This window comes from Euleptes europaea, chromosome 10 (genome assembly GCF_029931775.1).
Source record: "Euleptes europaea isolate rEulEur1 chromosome 10, rEulEur1.hap1, whole genome shotgun sequence".
In the NCBI taxonomy this organism is placed as follows: Eukaryota; Metazoa; Chordata; class Lepidosauria; order Squamata; family Sphaerodactylidae; genus Euleptes; species Euleptes europaea.
The window spans coordinates 4,301,037-4,322,303 of record NC_079321.1 but is presented as its reverse complement, the minus strand read 5'-3'; the positions used below and the strand labels follow the sequence as shown (position 1 = coordinate 4,322,303).

General features: G+C 45.6%; 2 protein-coding genes across 2 annotated transcripts in view; one reads left to right on the top strand and one right to left on the bottom strand.

The window, feature by feature from the left end:
* Nucleotides 1-1,183: 1,183 nt before the first annotated feature.
* Nucleotides 1,184-7,692, bottom strand: FBXO48 (F-box protein 48). Its single transcript, XM_056856786.1, has 2 exons — nucleotides 7,375-7,692; nucleotides 1,184-1,368 (listed from the first exon to the last, which is right to left on the bottom strand). Exons 1-2 carry the CDS (start codon nucleotides 7,690-7,692, stop codon nucleotides 1,207-1,209), a joined length of 480 nt encoding a protein of 159 aa, XP_056712764.1. The 3' UTR covers nucleotides 1,184-1,206.
* A 2,483-nt stretch (nucleotides 7,693-10,175) lies between these two features.
* Nucleotides 10,176-21,267, top strand: part of APLF (aprataxin and PNKP like factor) — a 39,597-nt gene continuing 28,505 nt past the window's right edge. Inside the window, exons 1-4 of the mRNA XM_056856772.1 lie at nucleotides 10,176-10,295; nucleotides 16,387-16,458; nucleotides 17,581-17,747; nucleotides 18,844-19,000. Coding sequence (XP_056712750.1) covers nucleotides 10,203-10,295; nucleotides 16,387-16,458; nucleotides 17,581-17,747; nucleotides 18,844-19,000 — 489 coding nt within the window. The 5' untranslated portion in view covers nucleotides 10,176-10,202. The remainder of the gene's footprint in view (nucleotides 10,296-16,386; nucleotides 16,459-17,580; nucleotides 17,748-18,843; nucleotides 19,001-21,267) is intronic.

Here is a 21,267-nt window from a genome sequence, read left to right as displayed (position 1 = left end):
AGAAGACGGCTGCGTTCGAGGGTGGACTCTATGGCACTGTACTCCACTGAGGTCCCCCCTGCCCCAAATGCCCCCCTCCCCAAGCTCCATGCCCCAAATCTCCATTTCCCAACCTTGAGTTAGCAACCCTAGAAGAAGGCTAGGCCTGAGATGCTAGGTTCCTATATTGAGGGGTAGGTAGGGTTGCCAACCTCCAGCTGATTGCTGGAGGTCTCCCGCTATTACAACTGATGTCCAGGCAACAGAGATCAGTTCCCCTGGAGAAAATGGCAGCTTTGGAAGGTTGACTCTTTGGCATTATACCCCATTTAAGCCCCTCCCCTCTCCAAACCCCACCCTCCTCATGCTCATCCCCAAAATCTCCAGGTATTTTCCAACCTGGAGTTGGCAACCTTAAGGGTAGGGTTGACACATCAATGCTGAAAATTCGTTACTTCGCCGTTCATTTTGTAAGCATATTCATTCCCTGTGTTGCCCTATTTTATCTAAGTTTCTAGGCAGATCTGATCAATTTTATATATCCACTCTCCTTGTAGATTGCCTTAACGAAATCACTCTTAAGGTGGCCGAATTTTGAGCTTCGGCTCACTGATAAGGAAGCAGGTGCTTCAACTGCGTAGTATTTCTAAAATTAGCCCTTGAGTTAAGATTTTTTGTTTTTGTTTTTATACGTTTTATTTGTGTTTAGCTTGTACCCTTATGTTGGCTGATCTTGGATCATAATAAATTCAACAAAATGAAAATATTCCAAGTCTCACTAGACGATAAGCAATCCTCCCTAGAAACAGAGGGTGAAATATGCCTGCACTCCACAACCCCAGATCCACGCTACACGACGTTTGCTGACTTTCTGGATGGTGCAAGCATTTCCCTTCTTTTCTCATGACGATGCTGATATAGTTCATTCTTACCAAAGGTCACGAAGAACACACACCCAAGCCTTTAAAAATATTAGTCATCCTTTGCAAAGTGCATTTGGAGGGCGCCCAAGAAGCAAGTCCTTTGAACGGTAGATTAAAACGATAAACCCAGCATCCAAACCTTTCCAACAAAGAATGAGAAGAAAAAACTCCAAAGTTCTAAAAGTGCAAAACGCCAAATATTCATAGAGCAGTCATTTTCCGGGCCCCCCCAAATGAATATTAAATACAGGACGCGGCTCAATATTTGTCCTCATCAGTTCCACTGGTCCTGGAGCTGGCCTTCTTATCGTTCCAGTTCTGCTTCCAGGATTTCTCCCCAGGTGTCCACATCCATGGGATACATGCTCTTTTCTGGCAAGCTGCCGCGGGAACAAATGTTGCTATATTTTCCGCTCAGCCACTCACGCTTCACTTTGCTTTTCCAGTAGTTTCTCAGCAGCGTGACCTGATAAAAATAAACGGGGAGCAGGGATGGGGGAAGAAGAAGAAGAAAAGGAAGACAAATTAAAAAGAGCCGTTCAAATATTGACACACATCCTTTATTTATTTATTCACTTCCTTAATTTATACCCCACTCTTCCTGCCAAGAAGGACCCAGAGTGGCTTCTGCCATCCTCTCTTTTTCCATTATAATTTTATGAAGGGCAGCAATGGCATAATCCTTCTCATGCCCACTGATTCTCCCCTGCAAAGACCCCCAATTTGTCCATTTACCCCCCTCCTGGGCTTTGACAATGGAAGTGAAAACTCGGCTTTTCTTAACAAACACATCGCAAGGTTGCCAGAACACCCCTGGCGACCGGCGGAGGGTGGGGACAGGGTTGCCAGATCCAGGTTGGGAAACTCTTGGAGAGTTGGGGATGGAGCCTGGGGAAGACAGGGACCTCAGTGGGGTAAAATGCATAGAGTCCACCCTCCAAAGCAGCCATTTTATTCAGGGGAACTGATCTCTGTAGTCTAGAGACGAGGTATAATTCAGGGGGATGCCCAGGTCGATCAGAATGGTCAAAGGTCTGGAATCTACGCCCTATGAGGAGAGACTTAAGGAGTTGGGTTTGTTTAGTCTGGAGAAGAGAAGGTTAAGGGGTGACATGATAGCCATGTTTAAATATTTGAAGGGATGCCATGTTAATGAGGGAACTAGCTTGTTCTCTGTTGCTTCAGAGACTAGGACACAGAGTAATGGATTTACACTAAGAGAAAAGTGATTCCACCTAAACATTAGGAAGAACTTTCTAACAGTGAGGGCGGTTCGTTGGTGGAATGCCCTGCCTCGGTGGTGGGGAGTCCCTGTCTTTGGAGGTCTTTAAGCAGAGGTTGTATGGCCATCTGTCGGGAGCGCTTTGATTGTGGGATCCTGCATGGCAGGGGGTTGGACTGGATGGCCCTTGTGGTCTCTTCCAACCTTGTGTGATTTTGTGGGTCCCACCTGGAGGCTGGCATCCCTCGCACCAGAGTTTCTGATGGACTCCAGATGGAGAATAGATGTTGTACTGCCCTCTAGTGAAGCGAGGGAACTTTTACACTCTCATGGTGCAAACGTTTAACTGAACATTGCGTGGAAGATGGATACTCAAAATTTTCAAGGCTGAGAGAACACCTCCTCAACTCAATTTGATTCTCACAACCAAGTGCCTCCAAGTCACAGCCGGCTTATGGCCACCTCATAGGGTTTTCAAGAGGAGAGACAAATAGAGGTGGTTTGCCACTGCCTTCCTCTGCGTAGTGTTAGGATCTGAAACTCACTTAATTAATCTGCTACCATTCAGGGCGATGAATCTTGGTTTTTGCTTATTGATAATAAAGGTTAGTCACACACAAAAATACCACAGAGTCGTTTTCTTAATCAAATCAATTCTTTACTAACTAATCTCAAGGGTAGGGTACATGGATTAAACAATAAACATCCTACATCTCTAAGTTTCCTAGACTTGCTAAACTCCTTTAGCAGTTACTACGCTTACTCACGAGTAGCCATTCTCACAGGGAGAATGTGCTCCTCCATGCTTGCAGGTTGGTAACTTACAAGTAACTGGGCTACAGTTTCTCTTTCAAACAAAGGATATACCAAAGCAGTAAAATGCAGATTACTTTGCCTACGTGACCATATGACATGGAAGCAGTGGTGATCTGCTCTTCCTGACCATTTGGCTAATTAACCCTTTGACTGTCTGACATGTAACGAATCTCGCTATCTAAGACCCAACAAATCCCCTTTTCGAGGTTCAGTTACATTCAGACATGCAAACATAATTCATCACATTTATTAACACATCATATCATATCAATAAGTCCCTTTTGTTTCTTGTCTTTCACTGGGTTAATCTTGAGTTGAAGATTTCTTCCTTGTCTTGCTTGACTTGCGTTCTTGGCCTTTCCTTTGCTTGAGAAATTCCAGTATTTTGTCTCTTTCTGTTTCCATATCAAAACAGTGTCTTTCTTCAAAGAGTTTGGATCCTGCTGATTTCTCCAGTTGTTCAGCAATTTTCTTTGCATTTGACTCAGTATCACAGCAAATTAAAACATTGTCCATTATTATTAAAATGTATTGCAATAGGCCATTTTCCTTTCTGTTGAGTAGACATTTCTCTTTATTTCCCCTTTTGAAGCCTTGCTTCTGTAGTTGTGAAGTAAGCTTTTGGCTATCTGTAACAGTAAACATCATCACTGTCATTTTCTTTGAAGTGGCAATGTTTAAAAGAATGTTTATCGCTGTAAGTTGTTGCAGTGATTTCTTCTCCCCACTGAGAAACTTTTGCTCTTTGTTCTCCCAGCTTGAGAAGTTACTTTTCACTTCAGAATGGTTTAAGGTGGTTGAAACCTTTACATCTCCATCAGCTTCAGGACTGCCTCCTTCTGATGCTGTATCCTGTAGACACTTTGCTGCACCAGGCGGCCTAAGCTCCCATGCTGAGGATGTAACCGGCTCGGTTTCCCTTCTTCCAACCTTTCCATCACTCATTCTTTCAGACTCAGTTGCATTCATCTCGTTTACAATGGAAATTTCCTTTTCCCTTTTGTCTCCTGAGATGCTAACATTTCCTTCATCAGTAGATGGCGCTAGAGGTTCTGTTGAATCACTCTGCAGATGCTCTGATGCTTCAATACAAATTTCACATTGCTTATAACTCTTCACACAGTCCTTTACTGGCAAGCCAAACTCATGTAGTTGCTGCCTCACAGACTCCATATTTCTGTGTTTCGATTTCAAATGCCAGAAATACATGCAATCCTCATGTTTGCAATTCTCAGTATTTAAACCTTTAATCTCCTTATTGCAGTCAACAAAGCATTCCTTTTCATCAATAACAGCATTTTCCTTTGCACAAAGTCCATTGTCTTTCTCACACTGATACAGTTCATCAGAATTAACACTGTCCTCAGTATAATCCACAATCTGGTCTGCAACGTTCTCCAAGTAGTAATGAGAACCTTCTGACAAAACTTCATATTCCCTTGCTTGAGAATCAAACAAATAGCAACCGTTCTCATTTATTGTCACTTGGAACTTAGCATTTGCTAGCCTTTTCACAGACAGTAAACAATGTTCAGATTTTTGCATATAAAGCACATTCTGTAGTCTTAAGCCCATTACATTTCCACAGAGAGACTGGATAGAAACAGAAATTTGTCCTTTCTGGGTGCATATTTGTCTCTCCCCATTGGCCATTATGAACGTTTCAGCACATGGTTCCAAATAATCAAAGGCTTCCATGATCCCACATGTATGGTTACTTGACCCTGAATCTAAAAGCAATTTTTGTACACGCTTTGGGTCATCTTTTATTGGTAAAATGTGAGTTGATTGATCTTTTAGCAAAAGCGTAGCGATCTGATCTGGTCTCTTGGGCTTGCTATAGCCTTGACTTCCTGTTGTGGCTGAATCTGGTCTTTGTCTAAAATTCGCGGGCTTTTCCCCCGGAGAGGGGGGTTTTCCCCCTTTTGATTCCCTCTGCTTGCATTGATACGATTTATGGCCAAATTTTCGACAGGTGAAACATTGGAACTTTTTCTCATGCACATGCAATACCTGTATTCCATTAGACAGTTCATTTTCGCGTGCTCTGTCTGTTTCAAATTCTTTCAAGGCTGTGATCAGCTTATTAAGGGTTAAATCCTCTCTGGCTAGCAGGTTTTGCTTCTCTGCATTAAAGCGTTGGTGGAGACTGGCAATAAATATTGTTAAAAAATCTTCTGAGCTCACTTCCCCTCCTGCAAATTTCACCTCTGATTCCAAATCTTGCATATGCTTTAAATGTTGTAAGAGAGTTACATTTTCAGGCATCTTATATGAGAGTAGATTCGCCTTGAGGCTCATCCTCTGACCTCTGGACAAAACACCATACTTTTCATTGAGTGCTTTCATCATATCTTTCGTTGAATTACTATTTAAAATGATGGATGACTCTGTTGGTGATATTGCTCCCACCAGAAGGCACATCCCCTGGGCATCAGCTTTATCAAAGGCATTAAACTTATCTCTGTCAGTCTCATCTGGGGGATCTTCATTTAGTACGTGTTTAATCCCCAGTGCCTTAAATGCTAATTCGACAGATCTTTTCCATATTGGGAAGGATGACTGACTTATGTGGGGAATTATTACTGATTGGATCCCTTTCCCATTTACACTCACGGCTCCTGCGTTTGTGCTCGATGTTACTGGCGTGGCTGCCCGGTTCGCGTCCTCTCCCATTCTTGCAGCGTGCCGCTCTCCTCCTCCAGTTCACAGGCGTGAGGGTTGAGTTTTCCTGTCGTCCCCACAGACTCGGCTGCTCGGCTTCTTTACAGGAATTCCCTCAGGCGTCTGTAAGGTCCTTTGTATTCCTCAGTTCCCCGATGGGACACGATTCAAAAATCAAAAATTGTTCTGTGTGACTTTATATCAATAGCCAAGAATAAACCATCCACTCTGCTACCACTTGTTAGGATCTGAAACTCACTTAATTAATCTGCTACCATTCAGGGCGATGAATCTTGGTTTTTGCTTATTGATAATAAAGGTTAGTCACACACAAAAATACCACAGAGTCGTTTTCTTAATCAAATCAATTCTTTACTAACTAATCTCAAGGGTAGGGTACATGGATTAAACAATAAACATCCTACATCTCTAAGTTTCCTAGACTTGCTAAACTCCTTTAGCAGTTACTACGCTTACTCACGAGTAGCCATTCTCACAGGGAGAATGTGCTCCTCCATGCTTGCAGGTTGGTAACTTACAAGTAACTGGGCTACAGTTTCTCTTTCAAACAAAGGATATACCAAAGCAGTAAAATGCAGATTACTTTGCCTACGTGACCATATGACATGGAAGCAGTGGTGATCTGCTCTTCCTGACCATTTGGCTAATTAACCCTTTGACTGTCTGACATGTAACGAATCTCGCTATCTAAGACCCAACACGTAGCAACCCTGGACTCCTTGGTGGTCTCCCATCCAAGTACTGACTACGGCCAACCCAGCTTAGCTTCCGATTTATGATGAGATCCGGCCAACATGGGCCATCCAGGTCAAGGTTCCAAGATCCTTTCCTCACATCAAATTGGTTCAAGTTGTGTGCGGGCATCTCATTTATTATGAAACACATTCATAAAGTCCACACTGTCAAGCTCCTATGACAGAAGTTGGATTTTCTCCTTTGGTGCTGTCAAATCAGTGTGACAGAACAGAGACATTCAGAGGTGGTTTTGCATTGCTGGCAACTCTGGACTTTCTTGGTGGTCTCCCATCCAAGTACTAACTGGGGCTGACCCTGCTTAGTTTCTGAGATCTGATGAGATCAGGCTAGCCTGGGCTATCCAAGTCAGGGCAGAGATGAGAAGAGGTGGTTTGCCATTGCCTGCCTCTGTGTAGCAACCCTGGACTTCCTTGGTGGTCTCCCATCCAAGTACTAACCAGGGTTGACTCTGCTTAGCTTCTGATATCTGACAAGATTGGGCTAACCTGGCCCATCCAGGTCAGGGCTCATCAGCTTCACACCCTTCTAAGCTCACCAGAGGCATGGGTTTGGAAAGGTGCTGCCTCGCTTCAGATCACACGGCTAGTCTCTTCATGACCAAAACAGATAAAAAAGGAAGTATTTCTTCAACCAACACATAGTTAAATTGTGGAACTCCCTGCCCCAGGATGTGGTGATGGCTGCCAACGTGGAAAGTTTTAAGAGGGGAGCGGACAGGTTCATGGAAGAGAGGGCTATCCATGGCTACTAGTCAAAATGGCTACTAGTCATGATGCAGACCTATTCTTTCCAGTATCAGAGAGGCATGCCTATTATTTATGTTAGGTGCTGTGGAACACAGGCAGGACAATGCTGCTGCAGTCACTTTGCTTGTGGGCTTCCTAGAGGCCCCTGGTTGGCCACTATGTGAACAGACTGCTGGACATGATGGGCCTTGCTCTGATCCAGGAGGGCTTTTCTTAAGTTCTTATGACCAGTCTGGACTGAACATACCTTCCACGAATACCCATTGCCTCTGTCCCTGTCAATCTCTCGCTGACAGAGAGCCCGTACGGTTAAGCAGTGGAGCTTCCACAAGTGATCACAGGTCTCCAGGGTGCGGTTCCAGCTTCGACAGGTCATGGCAGCGTTGCATAAGCTCCGGATGTCCAGATGGCTAAAAATCTTCAGGCTGATTTCAAGCGGGAGAAGCTGCACAAAGTCCTTTGGGCTTGCTTTGTGGTTCTGCTCAGACGGAACGGAGAACTTCTTACCGGCAGCAACGGGGGGCTTGTTTCGCCGGGGAGTTGTCTGCTTACAGCCTGTCGGCATAGTTTAGATCTCGCTCTTTCTAAAAAAATGTACAGTTGACGTAGAAAAAATTATATATTTCTTTCTTTTTAAAAGACATTTATTAGCCACCTTTCTTCCTTATGGTGCTCAAGGTGACTTACAACATAGATAAAATACATAAAATAAAATATAATAAAAACATGAAAACCAACACTTAAATTCCCAGGTCATGACTGTTAGTAAACGTAAACAAATGCGTCTTCAACTGCCTCCTAAAGATTGAAAGTGAGGGGGCCAGGCACACCTCCCTGGGGAGGTTGTTCCATAATCGTGGGGCTGCCACTGAAAAGGCCCTCTCTCGTGTGTCCATCAGACAAGCTTCTTTGATTGATGGGACAGTCAGGACGGCCTCTCCCTGTTATCTTAATTCCCAGGTAGGAACATATGGGAGAAGATGGTCCTTTAGATACCCGGGTCCCAAACCTTGTAGGTTTTTAAAAGTTGGGTAAATAGAGAGAGAGAGAGAGAGAGAGAGAGAGTGTGTAAAGGGCCGTCAAGTCGCTTCCGACTCATGGCGATCTTATGAATGAAAGTCCTTCAAAATGTCCTATCTTTGATAGCCTTGCTCAGATCTTGCAAACTGAAGGCTGTGGCTTCCTTTATTGAGTCAATCCATCTCTTGTTGGGTCTTCCTCTTTTCCTGCTGCCCTCAACTTTTCCTAGCATGACTGTCTTTTCCAGTGACTCTTGATGTGACCAAAATACGATAGCCTCAGTTTAGTCATTTTAACTTCTAGGGTAAATAGTACTGCCAGTAATATCTGCTTACAAACACTTCCTGATATTATGCGGTATTAAAAAATGCTGGTTGGAGAAGTATTAACAGTGCCCATATTAGTTGCTGATGTAAAGAAGCAAGGGGGTGTCAAGAAACCCATCAGCAGGCACTATGGTACCCACAGGCGCCATAGACCCAGCTGATTTATGGTGACCCTGTAGGGTTTTCAAGGCAAGAAATGTTGGGAGGTGTTTTGCCATGGCCTGCCTCTGTGTGGGCTGAGAGAGTTCGGAGAGAACTGTGACTGGCCCAAGGTCACCCAGCAGGCTTCATGTGGAGGAGTGGGGAATCGAACCCGGTTCTCCAGATTAGAGTCCGCAGCTCATGTGGAGGAGATGGGAATCGAACCGGTTCTCCAGATATGAGCCCACCACTCCTAACCACCACGCCATGCTGGCTATCTTCACCGCCACAGATCACGTAAAAGTGGCACAATAAGCAATGCATTTATCACGGCCCTTGAAGATGCAGCTGCAACAGTTTCCTGCACAGGGAGACACTTAGTATCCTCTGCAACATGAGAAAAATTAAACTCTGTGATCCTGTTAAGGAAACAAGATATAACTGGTGTTTCAACTGGGGAGGGGAGAGTTAAAATCTCTCCCCGCGCATTCCCCATTTTTGGGGGGCTGGTTTAATGCCGGTCAATGGGCAATTGAAAATTCCCCAAATGTAACAGCATTAAAACAATAAAACCAGTAGGGTTGCCAAGCTCCAGGTGAGGGCTGGAGATCTGGAATGACAACTGATCTCCGGATGACTGAGATCGGTTCCTCTGGAGAAAATTGTGGTTTTTGGAGGGTGGGCTCTATGGTATTTTAATACCCCACCAAGCCCCCGCCCCCGCAATTCTGCCCTCCCAAGGGTCCACCTCTGAAACCCCCAAGAATTTCCCAAGCCAGACTTGGCAACCCTAAAAATCAGGAATGGGTGGAAATTGCTGAAAGGGATGAACCCAAACATGTTCTTGATGACTGTTATTGGTGTGAATTTTTTTAACAGGCTTAAACAAAAGGATAATCAGAATTGGTCCACCTGTACGTGTGAAAAGGGAAGGGATTAGGTGCAGAAAGTGGTGGCTATTTTGTAATTTATCCAGTACTGGGAGAAACTAGATAATTATGGGAGATTTTTCTTTTTTGGGGGAGGGGGGGTCTGTTGCACGCTGATTGTTGCCCTTCACACGTGCGCACTCTCCACGCGTCTCAGGACCCAAGCGAATCGACCTGCCACGGCTCATCAGCGATCGCGCTGACTAGCGTCGACGGCGGCCAATCGCAGCCTCGGGACATTCTCCCGCACACGCCCCTCTCCCCCTGATCCCTCCACCCCACTCCGGGATTGGTCGGCTGAGCGTTCGGAGACGCCTCCCCCGCACCACGGGGGGGGGGGCTGTCACTCACCGGAACGTTGGGTAGCCGTTAACGGTTTCAACGTCCTCCCCCCCATCCGAACTTGCTTGTGTACTCCTTTCCGAACCCCGCCCATTACGTCACCGCAGAGGAGCATTCTGGGGGGTGTAGTTTTGGAACGAGCGCGGAGACGTCGCGGCGGGAATCGGGCGGTTCCTTTCAAAGACGGGGGAACGTAAAGCAGGGCGGAACTTTGCGTCGTGGTCGGGTGCCGGGGGAAGGCAGAGAGCGTCGGAACGGCGGTGCGTTGGTGTTTTGTGTCCCCCGTGCGAAACCCTGTGGCGGGAGGGCCTGCTGTCATGTCAGGGTTTAAGGTGGCGCCGGTGGAGGGGGGCAGCCCTGTGGCGCTGCCGCCCGGCGAGACGGTCATAGGAAGAGGCCCCTTGCTGGGAGTAAGTGCTTTAAAGGGGTGGGATAATTATGAGGCCGTCGCCTCATAGTCAGAGTATGGCAGGCGGGTGGAGGGAGGGAGGGAGGGAGTGGAGAGGCCAAGACCATTAATTTTTTCCTTTTAAAATCCATGTAGGGGAGCACGTGAAGCTGCCTTCTGCAGAAAGCAGGCCCCTCTCGCCCAGGGTGGCCTTCTGTGGCAGATAGGGTTGCCAACATCCAGGGAGTTGGAAGAAACCGAAACAGCACCCAACAACAATAATAGAAATAGTGCAAAATTTATAAAGGTGAAGAGGTGAGAAATATATACAAAATGATATACAAAATAGTACAACAAGATACAAATATCAAAATTTACAATATGCAAGTCAACATGAAAATGACTGATGTCAGGCTGTTATCTCGGTTTAGATGTTTCCTCTGTTCCTTTGCTGAACCGTCCAGACTTCAAGGACGGCTCCACATACCAAAGCCTGGGAACACTACTTCTGGGAAATAGTGCTCTGTTTATGCTTTGTAATCTCCCGCCGTTTCTATGCTTTATATCTCCAACTAACGAGCAAGACACTCATAGCTGTCATCTTATCCTCAATGCACTGTATTGCCTATTTGACCAGTAAAAGCCATCTGCTTGGAATCTAATTGTCTCTGTGGTGATTTCTGGTTCTTTGGGTCAAGAGCTCACATTAACCAAGAGTAAAATTTACCCTATGAGCACTTCCGAGCGCACTGTACTACGGGACTTTTTGGACAAAAACCTTGCCAGAGGGTTCATTCGCCCCTCGAGTGCTCCCAACTCAGCCCCCGCGTTATCTCCAACTAACGAGCAAGACACTTATAGCTGTCATAATGTGAGCTCTTGACTCAAAGAACCAGAAATCACCACAGAGACAATTAGATTCCAAGCAGATGGCTTTTACTGGTCAAATAGGCAATACAGTGCATTGAGGATAAGATGACAGCTATGAGTGTCTTGCTCGTTAGTTGGAGATATAAAGCATAGAAACGGCGGGAGATTACAAAGCATAAACAGAGCACTATTTCCCAGGAGTAGTGTTCCCAGGCTTTGGTATGTGGAGCCATCCTTGAAGTCTGGACGGTTCAGCAAAGGAACAGAGGAAACATCTAAACCGAGATAACAGCCTGACACCGAAGTCAACAAAATGCAACATTATGCAAGTCAACGTAAAAATGTTGTTGGGTGCTGTTTTGGTTTGTTCCGATTATCCTTACAGCACTGAGCCTTTATTTCTTTGGGTTAACCTCCAGGTACTAGCTGGAGATCTCCTGCTATTACAGCTGATCTCCATCTGATAAGAGATCAGTTCCCCTGGAGAAAATGGCCGCCTTGGCCATTGGACTCTATGGCATTGAAGTCCCTCCCCTCCCCAAACCCCACCCTCCTCAGGCTTTGCCCCAAAAATCTCCAGGTATTTCCCAACCCAGAGCTGTCAACCCTAAACATGGGGCCTGTGACTGCCGTGGTGCCTGCTGACACCTTTTCTGTTGCCTGCCAAGTGTTTTTTAAGAAATGGATGTAACTTATAGTGGGGCCAGGTAGGGATTTTTCTCAACAAGACTTCTGATTGACTATTAGGGTTGCCAACCTCCAGGTGGTGGCTGGATATCTCCTGCTATTAGAACTGATCTCCAGCCGATAGAGATCAGTTCCCCTGGAGAAAATGGTCGCTTTGGCCATTGGACTCTATGTCATTGAAGTCGTTCCCCAAACCACACCCTCCACATGCTCTGCCCCAAAAACCTCCAGGTATTTCCCAACCTGGAGCTGGCAACCCTAGTGGAGGACCAAGAGAAGTCTTTCCCAGGGTTGCCAATCTCCAGATGGAGCCTGACGTATAGGGTTGCCATATTCTAGCAGAAGCAATTTGTGTGCAAGCGTTTGCCTTGTCAGATTCTCATATTGGTTCCTCGCTTATGAGGACACTATGTGCACATGTGTTCCTCTTAGGTTTCAGAGAAAAAAGCTGTAAATGCCAGTGTCGAAGTGCCATGAAACTCACTGGGTCTTGGGCCAGCCAGCCCCTCTTAACCTAACCTACTTCACAACATTGTGAGGCTGAACAAGACAAGAATAATGAAAGCCCCCCTGCATTCTTTAGAAGAAAGTCTGGATAAAAATGCTACACGTGAATGAATAAAATCATAAGGGTGTACAATTCTGTACACTTCAATGCATGTCACTTTCCTCCATGTTTCTTTCTCACATAGAAAAGACGTCTTTTGTAGTTGTGCTTCAGTAATAAAAGGCGTTTGTTCTTTGTATTCATATTTCCTTTTAATGCTGATGTTTACTATAGTCTTTAAAAGGATTGCATTTTTTAAAAAAATACTTATTTGGCTCTGGTTATACTGATTGACAAGGAAATATTATTGAGACTACAGTCATACTGTTCTAAGAGGAATTACACCCTTCTAAGTCCATTGAAGTCATTGTGCTGAGAAGGGTATACCTCTGCTTAGGATGACACTGTTTAAAGATATTGGTACATACATGTCAGTACGTAGCCTGCAGTATGCTATGTTCAGAATCCAGTCTTCCTTCAGTATACTTTGATTGTATCAGGATGATGCTGTTTAAAGATATACATGTCAGTACGTAGCCTGCAGTATGCTATGTTCAGAGTCCAGTCTTCCTTCAGTATACTTTAATTTTATCATAATTGTGTTTTACTTGGTATTTGGCCAGTTTATGCTATTTATCTTTCTCAGTATTTCTCGATCCTTTGGAGCAAGGTGGCCTTTAGCATTCACTAATATCTTCCTTTTAATGTAGTCATTGCCCTGACCTGGATGGCCCAGGCTAGCCTGATCTCGTCAGATCTCAGAAGCTAAGCAGGGTCAGCCCTGGCTAGTATTTGAATGGGAGACCACCAAGGAATACCAGGGTTGCTGTGCAGAGGAAGGCACTGGCAAACCACCTCTGTTAGTCTCTTGCCATGAAAACCCCATAAGGGGTTGCCATAAATCGGTTGCGACTTGACGGCACTTCACACACACACACACACACACACACACACACACACACACACACACACACACAATGTAGTCATTATGAACTGGGTAGTGAATGTAGGATGGACTAATTTGTTAGCCTCCTGTGTGTTTCTTAAACAAAGTATCGCCCACCATTTTCCTTTTACAGAAAAGTTGTAAGGTTGTGATTGTCCCTCCTAATGAGACGAAGCTATACCATACTGCCTTACCGTTGAATTTATACCTAACATTTTAAACAACGATGAGTCTATTAACTTATTGCCCTTGTCCATTTTTTAATGCCATAATCCCTATGGGGACTTGTGGTCTAATAGATGTTAGGGGCAATGGCGTCTTACTTTCATTGGTGGTGATGGTGGAAAGTGCTGTCAGGTTGCAGCTGGCATATAGCGGTCCTATAGGATTCACAGGGAGGGAAAGCAGCATGGTATAGCACGATCTTGTCAGATCTCGGAAGCTAAAAAGGGTCAGCCCTGGTTAGTATTTGGATGGGAGACTACCAAGGAAGTCCAGGGTTGCTACGCAGAGGAAGGCACAGGCAAACCACCTCAGTCTCTTGCCTTGAAAACCCTATAAGGGGTTGCCATAAGTCAGCTGTGACTTGATGACACTTTCTACACACACGTAGAGTTCACAAGGCAAGAGAGAAACAGAGGTGGTTTGCCATTGCCTGCCTCTGCATAGAGACCCTGCTCTTCCTTGGTGGTCTCCCACCAAGCATTAACCAGGGCCAACCCTACTTAACTTCCAAGATCTGATTACTTTCATCAGCTTATTTTAACTGTTTAGACAAGATTTTTTTAAGCTTAATGCCTTCTCTGGATGTGTTCTGCATTTAATGAGATGGAGTGACTGTGTTGCTCCACTAGAGGTCGCAATGAACCAGTAGTGCAAATCACTTTAGACTTAGTGACTTTCATTACTTTTCCATGTCTGTTTCATGAATACGTTAAATGCGTGAATCTGGTTTTGTACTGGCACTTTCCGCATTTATTTCCTTTAGTTGTGTTGCCAGCGCTTCCGAATTTCTCTGCTACTAAAGAAACACCCTTTGTCAGCCAGTTGAGAGGGTTACAGTTGCCTGCAAAGCATTTATCCCTAAACTGGGGATGCGAAAAAGCGAGCAAAGTCAGGTTTATGTCTGCACGAGCAAGGGGTTGGGTTCTCTGGCCTGGTTGTATTTGTGACGGTTGATTTGTCTGAGCTGACTGTAACTGAGATAGGAAACAAAGATGTGGTGAAGACATGCAAAAACAGCATTCGCAGCAGATTCTTCCCAGTTTTGCAACTGAACTGACGGGCAAGCATATCTGTGAATGAAAGGCGGGTTTGAACAGCCACCAATTCTTCCCCACTCCTCCCAGCATGGTATAGTGGTTAAGAGCGGTGGTTTGGAACAGTGGACTCTGATCTGGAGAACTGGGTTTGATTCCCCACTCCTCCACATGAAGCCAGCTGGGTGACCTTTGGCTAGTCACAGTTCTCTCATCCCCACCTACCTCACAGGGTGTCTGTTGTGGGGAGGGGAAGGTGATTGTAAATCGCTTTGAAACTCCTTAAAGGTAGAGAAAATTGGGGTATAAAAACTAACTCTTCCTCCTCGTCTTCTTTCTCCTCCGGTTGGCAGTGCCAATGATGTGCTTTTCAGCTGGATACTTCAAACAGGAGCCTCCCCCTGTTTGGCATCTGGCTGAAGGATGCATGACTAACGTTCCCCAGCAGGAGGCAGCAGTGGGCAGGCAGGTGGGTGGGCAAGATTGGCTGCAGAAACCCCTGATAGGCTGGGATGCTCAATTCAGTGGTAACCCTTGGGAGAAACTGGCAAGTTCTCTCTCAGTATTACATTTGGTGTCCACCTTCGGACTGCCCCCTTTTGCTTCTTTATCTCCCCCCGCCCCCGGTGTTTTCCTCCTTTTGTATTGTAATATTTGTTTTTTATACCTTCTGTGCAGGTGGATATAAGAAGGGAGTCAGTTTGCTGGTGATTTGTGTACTTTACCCAAGCCCCTCCATCTTGAGGGTTGGGAGGAAGGGGAGGTTAGGATGCCATTTTACCTTTCATCTGAAACGGGGGGAAGACCAGTCTCCATTCTGCTGCAAAACTGCCAGCTGGTGCCTAGACTTTGTTGGGCTTCCATGTTTAGGCAACCAAGGTTTTGAAATTGCTTATACAAACTCAATTGCCTCCCCCTCCCCCGGTATTTCAGACCTGACCCCCTTCACTTCCCCACTGCACTGTTGTTAAAAACTTGGTACTTGGAATGCAGACATTTGCTATATGTAATGGGTTCCCCCGACCTGGCTGGCCCAGGCTAGCCTGAACTCATCAGATCTCAGAAGCTAAGCGGGTCAGCCCTGGGTAGTATTTGGATGGAAGACCACCAAGGAATACCAGGGGAGTGATGCGAAGTCAAGGAAGTCCAGGGTCGCTATGCAGAGGCAGACAGTGGCAAACCACCTCTATGTCTTTTGCCCTTACCTAGATGGCCCAGGCTAGCTTGATCTCATCAGATTTCAGAAGCTAAGCAGATTTGGCCCTGGTTAGTAATTGGATGGGAGACCACCAAGGAATACCAGGGGAGTGATGCGAAGTCAGGCAATGGCAGACCACCTCTGTAAGTCTCTTGCCTTGAAAACCCTGCGGGGTCACCATAGGTTGGCTGCAACTTGACAGCGCTACACACACATACACACACACACACCAGGCTGCCCTCCCCTTGAGAGTGACAGATATCACATTTAAAAAGTAATAGTATTCTGCAACTGATAAATACTTCTTTCAGCTCCTCAAGCACTAGTCTAGGATTCTTTTAAGAAGCTTAAATGCTTCATACAGAGTAGAGAGAGATTTGAAATTGTTATATAGATTCTCCCTGGAGCACAACTCGAACCATTGGTATAAACAGGAATTCCTTAAGTCTGAATTTCAGCCTGATGATGGGGAAAAGCAAGTATGAATTTGAGGTTAGCATCTTTCATATTATTTGTACCACTTGTATGAATTTCTGAGCTTTGGAGATATCACTGAATTCTGCACTTCATCATCTGTTCATGTCAAATTTCCTTTTGTCGTTCCAGATCACAGATAAACGAGTATCCAGGAAACATGCTATTTTGAAAGTAACCGGTGATCAGCTTTGCATCAAACCGGTAAGTATTTTCTTTCTTGGTGTAGTTAAGTATTAAAAACTTTGTTGTAGGGCTGGTTGTAATGTTCCTGTTTTCATTTTCTCAATCTCAGTTACAGTTGTAGGTAAAAATAGTAGGAGATCAGTTTCTTATGATCAAAAATTTGGGTCCTGGCCTGATGCTGGGGAGGTTTGAAGCAGAACCTTGAAATTCTCTCAGCTAGACTTGCTGACACTGCACAGACTTACAGCTTTAAGAAATGAGTAATATTCTAATAGTGAAGTTGCCAAAGCTTTGGCTACTTAAATCCAGTGACAAGCTGTGAACGGGCAAGACAGATCTTTCTACAAACCCCAAAAGGGCCCCAAGTTTGCAGAAAAAAATCTGAAATAAAAAAAAACACATAGGTTTTTTTTAAAAAAAAGCCTAAAAGAAGTGCCTGTAGCTTTAAGCAATGGATTCCCTCAGTGGCTGTTGCTAGGCAACCACAGGTTCCAGGCTTGGTTCTGCCAGTAAAAGGCAGGTGGAGGGGGCAGGGCCCTTTCCGGGCCTATTTTGACCTTTGAGGGAGGACTCACTGGGGCCAGGCCAGGGCTGGCAGCAACCTCTGGGTGATTTGATACCACCTGACTTACATGACTCAGCTAGGCCTGGCTGCTTGCTACTGCTCAACATAAACCAATAGAAACCAATACCACTATACAAATATGAGTCTATTTTATATACATTCATTAACGGTTCACTCCATTACATATAAAAGCTTTTATACAATTATTGTAACATAAAGAGACGAACATGGGTGGTTTGCCATTGCCTGCGTAGCAACCCTAGACTTCCTTGGTGGTCTCCATCCAATTACTAACCAGGGCCAACTCTTCTTAGCTTCTGAGATCTGATGAGATCAGGCTATCCTGGGACATCCAGGTTAGGGCAAAAGGCATACAGAGATGATTTGCTGTTGCCTCACTCTGCATAGCAGCTATGCACTTCCTTGGTGGTCTCCCATCCAAGTACTGACCAGGGCTGACCCTGCTTAGATTCTGAGATCTGACGAGATCTGACTAACCTGATGTGATATTTTGCTCTTACAATTAGCTACTGTGGCCTAGTGTAAGTAGCAAGGGTTGTCTTCTTCATTTGCAGGTTCACATAAACCCTTGTTTTTATCGGCCGTCTGAAAACAGCCAACCCTTGCCACTGGATACAGACAAATGGCACCAACTGAGCCCTGGTGACAACTTCTCCCTCTTAGTGGACAAATATGTCTTCAGGGTTGCTTTCACTCACACAGAGATGGAAGGCCTTCAAAGGTAATGGTGCTGAAATTCTATATTAGAAGCAATTGGCCAGGGATCCTGGAGGGTTTTTATTGCCATCTTCTGGGCATGGAGTAGGGGTCGCTGGGGGTGTGGGGGGAAGTACTTGTGAATTTCCTGCTTTGTGCAGGAGGTTGGACTAGATGACCTTGGTGGTCCTTCCAACTCTATGATTCAATGCTGTTGCTGGAATGTCAGTTACCTTTTTCTATATTGTAGATCAAAGCGAGTTCCTCAGTGGAACAGGCTTCCTCGGGAGGTGGTAAGCACTCCTTCCCTGGAGGTTTTTAAGAAGAGGCTAGATGGCCATCTGTCAACAGTGCTGATTCTATGACCTTAAGCAGATGATGAGAGGGAGGGCATCTTGGACATCTTCTGGGCATGGAGTAGCGTTATTGGGGGTGTCTGGGTGGGGGAGGTAGTTGTGAATTTCCTGCATTGTGCAGAGGTTGGACTAGATGACCCTGGTGGGTTCTTCCAACTCTGTGATTCTATGAGTCATTAAAATAGTATTGTGTCATTCCTTCTTAAGACAACAAGGGCACTGCTGTTATTTCCAGAAAACACATGAAGCTGCCTTATACTGAATCAGGCCCTCAGTCCATCAAAGTCAGTATTGTCTACTCAGACCAGCAGCGGCTCTCCAGGGTCTCAGACAGAGGTCTTCCACATCACCTACTTGCCTAGTCCCTTTAACTGGAGATGCCGGGGTTTGAACCTGGGACCTTCTGCATGCCAAGCAGATGCTCTGCCACTGAGCCACGGCCCCTCCTGCAGGCTCAGGAAGGTTGAGGACCCCTGATGTAGCAAATGTTCCGTGGGCTCTTGATATCATGCTTCATTCTGGGTTCAGTTTTCCAAATGGGACTATTATGGTCCCTGCAGAGTTAGATGTCTTCAAGGCCCATTGCCTTTAATGGGAGAAAATTAAATATGCGCTTAACACTTTCACTGAAATCATTGGGTTGCAATATATTTAGCTGTGGCTGGGTCGAATCCTGTGATTTAGAAATGCTGCATTTTTAGTATCTTTGGTTTAGTAGGGGAGTCTTAGTTACTTCTTTCACTTAAGAGACTTGTTAATACTTAGCCGGAACAGCGGCATCCTTGATGCGGAAGAGAGGCCCGATCAGACGCCCAAGATGCCACCCAGGCAGTCTTCGCTACAGCAACCGTCCTCTTCTGACCACGATAAGCTTCTGGAAGCCCACTCCCGATTGGAAAGAACAGCTGGAACTCCCCAAAAGGTAATGCCAAAACTCTGGGTTGCGTAGCAGAGCAACCTTGGAGACTTAGGCAGATCATGAGAGGGAGGGCAGGAAGGGTTGCATCAGTGCATGGCTCTCATGCCCCTTTCTTACATGCCCAGGGAAATGCTGACCAGCCCTTCGGGGTCAGGAAGCAATTTTCCTCCAGGCCAGATTGGCCAGGGATCCTGGAGGATTTCTTTTTTGGCCATCTTCTGGGCGAGGAGTAGGGGTCACTGGGGGAGGAAGGTAGTTGTGAATTTTCTGGTGGTCCCAACTCAGTGATTCTATGTATTAATGGCAGAGTTGCCAGATCCGGGTTGGGAAATATCTGGAGACTTTTGGGGTGGAGCCTGAGAAGGGGGGGCGTTGGGGAGGTGCGGGACTTCCATGAGGTATAATGCCATAGAGTCCACCTTCCAAAGCAGCCATTTTCTCCAGGTGAAATGATCTTTCATGCCTGGAGATCAACTTTAATCCCAGGAGATCCGCAGCCACCACCTGGAGGCTGACAACCCTAATTAATGGGCAGGTTAGTGGCATCTTATGGTACGGCTGCTGAGGTCACGTGTAAAATATGGTGTCAGCGTTTCTCATTTGAAAGGGGTTTCAGAGCCATGTCAGTCTGCAGGAGAACAGCTAGATTTGAGTCCAGTAGTGCATTAGAGACCTTCTGGTGAAACAGAAAACAAGTCTGCACCATCCTCTATATGACAGCCCTTCAAATACATGAAGATGGGTATCATATCTCCTCTCCAGGCTAAACACACCCAAGCCCTTCAACTTTTCCTCATAGGACTTTGTCTTCAGACCCCTCACCATCTTTGTTGCATGTTTATATTGTGGATGTTTAATATCCTCCCTTGTCTAGAAGCTACAAGTGGGGCGCGTGACCTCCCTCTCTCCACGTACATTCAACATCACTATCATGTACATACAACATCACTATCATGCAACATTAAATTAAATTAGGAACTTGTGCCGTGGTTTATTGTTCTGTGATTTAAGTCTTTGAAATCCTTGGGTGACTGCACTCCTGCCTTTTGCATGTGGGTCAGAAACAATTTCTGTTCTGCAGCAAACAACGATTCATGATTTCACGTGAAGCGCAAACTGTTCTCTCTCTTCCGAATTCTGTCGGAGGCAATAAAGCAAACCCTAGCCTGTGGTTCAAACGCTTTTGTCCCAGACATGATTATTTTTAATTTATCAACAGGGCACACTAGAGAGGAGATCAGTGAGGTTTGAAGACTTGTTCCCATGTTGACAAATCATGGTTTTATCGTGCACGAATCATACCCCTGTGGGCATGTTGTAGAGTTTTCTGTTTTGTCGAGGCATTTGTTAGTTTTTCCTCTGATTCCCCATTTCATTCTGATTGGATCATTTTGATCTGCCAATTTTCACTTTTAACAAAGTTTGTCATATTCTAGCCTCTGGCCTTTTTGCCAGAACTTTGTTCACAGTTGATGTCGCCGAACTCTTGCAGTGAGCATCACTGTCTGTGGTGCAGTGCTGCTGTTCGGTGTATGGCAGCAGGGAAAATGGGTCTTGTCGATACTTTGCTATGTGGTTAGAACCTGCTGCTGAGCACGTTGTCTCTCACCCTTTCGTCTTGAGCATACGAAGCCAGATCATGATTCCATAAGTGACAGCCCAGATACTTAAAGAGAGCAATCCTGTCCCCCCTCAACCTCCTCTTCTCCAGACTGAACATTCCCAACTCCCTCAGCCTTTCCTCGTGGGTCTTGGTCTCCAGGCCCCTGAGCATCCTCGTCGCTCTCCTCTGCACCTGCTCCGTTCTGTCCACATCCTTTTTGAAGTGAGGCCTCTGGAACTGCACACAGTACTCCAAGTGCGGCCTGACCAATGCAGTGTACAGAGGAACTATGACATCTTGCGATTTGGATGTTGTGTCTCCGTTGATGTACCCCAAGATTGGATTAACTTTTTTGTTGCTGCAACACACTGGTTGCTCATATTTAACTTACTTCCACCAGTACCCCAAGGTCTTGTACACATACACTGCTACCCAGAAGTTTATCTCCCATCCAGTATGCACATCCCTCATTTTTGTTACCCGGATGTAGAACTCGGCACTTATCCTTGCTGAATTGCATCTTCTCATCCGCCCACTTTTCCGGTGTGTGCAGATCTCATTGAATTCTTTCTCTATCTTGTGACCACTGGCTATCACACCACCGTTTCCAGCTCGTTTCAGTTAACTTGTGGGGGCATAAGTGTGAGTCCCATGACATAGGTGTAGG